The following is a 6707-nucleotide window of genomic DNA, read 5'->3' on the forward strand; positions in this document are numbered from 1 at the left end:
ATAATATTTAATGGTTTTTCTTCGTCTGTCAGATCTGATGATTGAAATGGAGGACCACACCAGTGACCTGAGCGAGGCCCGAATCCCCTTCCTGGACTACAAAACCTACACCGACCGAAACTTCTTCCTGCCCTCCAAGGACGGCGCCAATGACACCATGATCACAAGAGAAATACAAATCCCAGAAGCCCGCAAGGCGATCGTGGCTCAGGCACTCAACCAGTTCTCCAACCTGCTGAACAGTAAACCTTTCCTCATCAATGTGAGTTTGTAGGTCCTTTTATTTCCTCTTATTTCTTTCTTATTCAGTCTTTTTCTCACCTTCAAACAATTTCAGCTCCGTCTCAGCGAGGTTTCTGCAAACGGATTTATTTATAGAACTAATAGTAAGTCCTATTTTTAACCTCCTGCACCAAAAACAACTAAACACTGATAATTATTTAACCAATTTAATGTCTGTGAATCAAATCTCATTCACGTTTGGATCTACTTGGGCGTTGGTGACATGAGACCTGTGACACTAAAATAAGACCCTTTTCACCATGTGTATCACTGGGGACCAAAAGGTCGCTGGTTCGATCCCCGGCACCGTCAGGACGGTGTATTCCAGCTGGGGACTGAAAGGTGGCTAGTATCACATCTAAGGGGCCCACCATTGACAATAAAGTAATCTTGCTGTGGATATAACACAGATAAAACACTACTTTCTTCTCTTATATTAATTGATACACTATCAAGGTGTGTTATGTGCTCATTTCCTTTTCTCCTGCTCTGTCTGAAGAAGATTGTAGTCAAGGTCCACTTACTAGCCTTCTCCAGTTGTGGATTATTAGACGTGGATGTGAAAAGCTAGAAAGTGGATCTTGTTTTTATGTTGTAAAATCCACCACGCTCTCTGCCCCCCGTAGTTCATCCGTACGTTGGAAAGCCGTCCTGACTTCAACGCCCGGTCTCGCGGTTATTTCGCCTCCCTGCTGACAGTGGCGCTGCACGGAAAACTGGAGTACTACACGGACATCATGAGGACGCTGCTGCTGGAGCTGATGGACGAACACGTGCAGAACAAAAACCCCAAACTCATGCTCAGGAGGTGAGGAATACATACACACAACTGTAATATTTATGTATTTATTTATGTATTTGTATTTGTTTACACTGTGATTTTCCCATGATAACAACAAAGATGCCTTCTGTACAGTCCTAATGTTTTATCTATTGTCTTTGTGTGTGTGTGTGTATCTAGGTCAGAGACGGTGGTGGAGAGGATGCTTTGTAATTGGATGTCCATCTGTCTCTATCAGTTCCTCCGGGTAACACAGATTCTTTCACTTCTTCTGTGTTGTTGTCGTTTTTTTTTTAACTTTCCCTCTGTTTGGTTTTCTCTTCGATCTGTTTCTCACCTGCCATTCTTCTTCTTCTTCCTTTCTTTCTTCTCCTCTTCCTCCAGTTATAATTGACTCTAAGAAACTTTCCCCCTGCCTCTGTCTTTTGTTGAGACCCGTTCAGTGTGTTTTTTCTGCTCGTCCTGTGTCGATGCTTCGTTGCTGACGGCAGCAGCTGATATGTTGTGCTGATGTTCAAGGTTTCTATAATTTAACATTCTTGTACCGAACATCGTGTTCACACTTTCAGCTCCAGAACACGTTTTTCACAACATGGACTCTTTATGTGATGTGATTTAGGATCAGCAGCTGAATGTGGATTCAATTTAGACCCTCAAACCTAACAAAGTCCCAACATTTAGACACTGAAACTCCCTGAAACTTTGAAATTATCAGTTGATTATCACACATTTTATTGTGCTTAAACACTTTCATTCATTTGACAGCTTTACTTGCTTTTAAGATGTGATGTTTTGTTAAATCAATTAGTCTAAAAAAAGTTTTAAATTAAAATTTTAAAATAAATTAAAAACATTTTTAATTGTTTGGAGGTTTGAACTGTAGGTTGGATAAAGAAAAAACAATTAATGGAGAAAATAATCAGCAGATGAGTCCATAATAAAAAAATAATCATTAGTTGCAGTGATGCAAATGAGCTCCAACAGTAAAATCCTGCTTTTACATTAATGCATGAGTCCTAATATTCTAATGATATCATATATAATAGTAAAACAGTCACAGGGGACATAAAAACTGAATTTTTCTGATTATACTTTCATACTTTTACAAGGAGGAACAAGTTATATACAGTCTCAAGGTGATAGAAACACTACCGCTTTTGTCTACCGAGGGCGCCAAAATCAACACAAGATAAAAGTTCCTTTTAGAGGCTTTAATTAACAATTTAAATGCAAGAACTTTACTTACTAACGGAGCATTTTTACATTAGTATTAAAACCAGCATTATACCTTCCTTAAATTCCCTTTTATATCCAATAAACCAAATCTTTCACTAAAAATATATATATATTCTTCACATGAGATAAATGTTGTGCTAGAGCTAAATTTAATTGGAATAAAGGAGGATTCATAGCTGCAGTTACTGTACTTTTACACTTACAGGCTGCATATTTAATAGAGCTGTTATTGGCTGAAGCTGTGAAAGTGTCCAACAGATGCTTATGAATTGGGGAGCATTTGAGTTGTTGCACCAGAGTTCTGTCAATAAATGATTAAGTTTAAGGAGTTGCAGAAGGTAAAACATGTTTTGGTATCGGTTCCCATCCAACCAGCGGCTCTAATGCAGTTCGTGTCCTTGTTCTAGGACACGGCAGGAGAACCTTTGTACAAACTGTACAAGGCCTTGAAGCACCAGGTTGAGAAGGGACCAGTGGACGCCAAGATGAAGAAAGCCAAATACACTCTGAACGACACAGGACTGCTGGGGGACGACGTCGAGTACTCTGTACTGGTTAGTACACACACTGTTGACGGCTAGAGACAGCATTATTAGATCGAAACTGCTGATTTATTCCTTTTGTTGTGATTGCAAGTATTCAGTGTTTTCTCCTGACTGATCAGAATAGCAAAGCCTCTGAGATCAGAGTTTAGATGTTGGGCCAAAATACAGCTTATTATTAATGATCACATAAAAAACTGTTAATCTTTTTATTAAGAGCTAAAACAATTAGTTGATTGCGGCTGGATAGATAACTGTTGGAGCTGGTTAGGCTGTGTTATGACTACAGTCAGGGGATGATTGCTGATTGTGGCTGTACTCAACTCTACTTTTTGCACAAAGCGCTGCTGCAGAGGTTGAAATATTTGTAGTTTTTATTTGAGTATAGAAGGCAAGGCATAAAGCATGTTTCATGCACAAGGGTAGATTCAAGGTGCTGTACAGTTTAGGTAAAAGCAAAACGGAGACAAAAAGAACATACTTCAAAAGCATAATAAAAAGAAATGATAATAAACTTTATTTATATAGCACCTTTCAAATACGGGTTTACAAAGTGCCTTTACAGAAAAATAAAAACAACACAAATAACAGTAAGAACCAGAGCAGCAACAGTAACAATATACAGAAAACAACAATAAACACTGTAAAACACAGCAATAAATAAAAAGATGGTCTGATGGTCACAAAAGGTCTGAGATATATATATAATATATATAATGTCACTTTTTTTGTGGTTCCAGAGAAAACAATTAGTTGACTGATCAAGCAGAAGTTTAGCAGGAACAAGCGTGCTGCTTTTATTGTGCTGATAGAAGTAAATGAGCTCCGTAGGTCGCCGCACACTCTGTCATTAGTGTGTGTCTGACAGGTGTGTTTGTGATGTCAGACTCTGCAGGTGCTGGTGCACGGGGAGGGACCAGATGTGACTCCGGTGAAAGTGTTGAACTGTGACACCATCTCCCAGGTGGGTTTTGTTTTCTTTCTCAGGTTGTTGTTTCCAGAGTTTCTTCAGCATCTGGAGCTGAATATGTGATGTGTTTGTGTTTGTCCGGTCCCTGGTGAAGTGAAAATGTTTTTTTATATCATATATGAACTCTGTTTTTAAAAAATAGAGTTGTGTATCTTTAGTTTTTGTGTTTTAGCAGGTTACATTTTAATTTTCTGCTCTCCAGGTGAAAGAGAAGATCATTGATCAGGTCTACAGGAACCTGCCGTACTCACAGAGACCAAAGGTGGAGAATGTTGCACTGGGTAAGATACAGTCAAAATATATCTGAAAAATACTTTAGAATCATTGTTATTAACAGTTATTTTATTGGTATTTATACAAACAAATAATTTGACTGTCACTGAATGCTACAATACAACATTCACAAACCAGGAGTTTGTCACCCCCTGCAGGTGTGTGGTGGAACTGCAGGGCTACAGTGAGATTTGGTGGCATAAAAATTTAAATACTAAGACAATAAAACTATTTTAATCATATTTAATCATATGTATTGACTGCACTTTAGTTAAGGAGTTGCACAAAGCTCTTATACAGACGGTAAACTTATTTACCCTTAATTAGAGAGATAAAGAGATTATTTTATTTGTCCCAAAGGGAAATTATGCCAAGAATCAAATAACTCAATGAGGTAGATAAATATATAAATGATCTTTATTTAATCAGCTAATCTCATTGAGATCAGGCTCCCTATTGCTAGAGAATAACATAGACATAACCAAAGCACATTGACGTTTTCTATATATTCTGTCTCTGTACAGACACACAGACACACATTAAAGTTAATTTTCTCATCGTCCACAGAATGGCGTCCTGGCTCCACAGGTCAGATCCTGTCCGACCTCGACCTGACCTCCCAGAAAGAAGGACGCTGGAAGAGACTCAACACTCTGGCTCATTACAATGTGAGTGCTGTCTGTAGGCTTTCATGTGAATACTTTGTGATTTATTTTATGCAGTGCTGTTCATAAATGTGCAAAAAAAAAGTTTTTTAGGGTTTCCGATGGATCACCTCGAAATTCAGAGAGTAGTTGTCCAGGTTTGGAAACAAAGGCTGTGGCCAAATTAATGTTAATGTTAATAGAATTAAAGTTACAATATGTAACATTTATCCATTAAAGTGTCTATAAACACTTGACTTATCTTATTATTGTGTTAAATTGTGTACTTACGTTATCCCAAATGTTTCCAACAATGTTCAAACCCCGAGAAATCTGTCATTTCATTAACACAGGTTGTCTGTCAATGGCGTTATATCTCCTTTGTGCGTCTGTCAGCGTTGTGGTTGTCTGCCAGAAGTCATAAATTGACTTTTTAACCACCATTAAGATCCTGGTCTGTATATTTTAACCAGATGAAGGATTTTAGTCATTGGACGTCTTGTTGTACTTTTGATGTAAGAGACCCTCAAGCAGCAGAAAGGTACATTTAAATGTGTCAGTACCTACCGGTGAATTATATGTTTATGATCAGGTGCTGTCCTGTATTATCAAGAAAAACCCCTGGAAAATGTCTCCAAGAAGGATTTCTTTAAAGGGTGGAAAGTCCGGTTTTGCCTTATTATGTTTGAAAAGCCTCAAAACTCCCTGAAATCCAGACCTTAAGCCCCATTAAGACTGGATTTATTTCTCCAGAGGAGGTGGGGGGGGGTTAACATTACCACAGTTACCTGCTGTTTTTCTGCGTTTGTCAGCTTTTTGTCAGTCAGCTAGTCTTCGGGTTTGTCTCACGCTAATGCAACGAGTCAGTCTCTGTATGTTTTTTTAATCAGCTTTGCCTCAGTGTGTCGAGTCCAGACCTTTTCTCCGGTGCTGAAATGACCAAAAAAACTGACGTGCGCAGAAATGTCGAGCCACACGAGACTTATGCTTCACAAAAAAACCAACAGCAACTAAAACACTCGTCCAATCCCCCCTCTGACATTTAAAGGAAATGATTTATTGAGAAAGCTGCTGTGAGACAAAGCGCATGCATAGTTCAGTTACAGACAACCAGACAGTGAATCTGGATTTATTTGTGTTTTATTTTTTAATCGATTTCTTGTCTTCCAGGTCCGGGATAATGCCACGTTGGTTCTGTCCAGAGTTTTGCACACACAGTCCTTCCACCAGCACCAAGACAGCCACGAAGAGAGTATGTACACACACATAAACACATACACACTAAGGATAACTTTACATTCAACTTATCTGATGGCTGTAATTTGTGGTTACTTTGAAGTTCCTGACTTTTTATTGAACATGAAATCAGAGGATATTGCCGTAAAAAACGTTCATTTTCATCTTTAAACTTCAGAAAACTCGCTTTAGAATCACATTTCTTGCATATCTGTATGTAGGAATACTAAAAATGTCGTGTTTAAATGTGAAAATGAGGCATTATCGACTTAAAAATGTGCTAATTTGCACACATTTGCACAGAAATTTAAAGAATACAGTACTTATATTTAATGCACGTCAGCTGAGTGGAAGAACAAATGTATGAACGAGAGCAAACAGTAATTAAACAAGAGCTACTTAATGTGCTGTCATTCAAAGCCTGTCGCATATAATTGCTCTCCAATTACCTGGTGTCAAATATGTGACATAAATAAAGACGTAAATGTCATTTATGTGTCTAAGTAACAAAAAGCTTTAACAGATGAATAGATATATTCTCTCTCTAACTCTTTCTCTGTCTGTGTCTCGCCAACAGAAAACTCCCTGCTGGAGGACGACAACACCTTCCACCTGGTGAGGCCGGCAGACGAAATCGATGAAGTAAAGTCAAAGAGAGGCAGCATGAAGGACAAGGCGATGACCAAAGCCATCACTGAGATCTACCTGACCCGGCTGCTGTCTGTCAAGGTACAGCTCTCTCT

General features: G+C 38.6%; 1 protein-coding gene across 1 annotated transcript in view; it reads left to right on the forward strand.

Annotated features, from left to right (window-relative positions):
- Positions 1-6707, forward strand: part of plxnb2a (plexin b2a) — a gene marked incomplete in the record, with an annotated part of 172717 nt that overhangs the window by 158224 nt on the left and 7786 nt on the right. Inside the window, 9 exon segments of the mRNA XM_035675813.1 lie at positions 33-262; positions 909-1090; positions 1244-1310; positions 2707-2853; positions 3728-3805; positions 4014-4092; positions 4652-4752; positions 5899-5980; positions 6542-6693. Of these exon segments, the coding sequence (XP_035531706.1) occupies positions 33-262; positions 909-1090; positions 1244-1310; positions 2707-2853; positions 3728-3805; positions 4014-4092; positions 4652-4752; positions 5899-5980; positions 6542-6693 (1118 nt within the window).

Source organism: Morone saxatilis, unplaced genomic scaffold (assembly GCF_004916995.1).
Source record: "Morone saxatilis isolate NCDOM2014 unplaced genomic scaffold, NCSU_SB_2.0 Contig10, whole genome shotgun sequence".
NCBI classification, from domain to species: Eukaryota; Metazoa; Chordata; class Actinopteri; family Moronidae; genus Morone; species Morone saxatilis.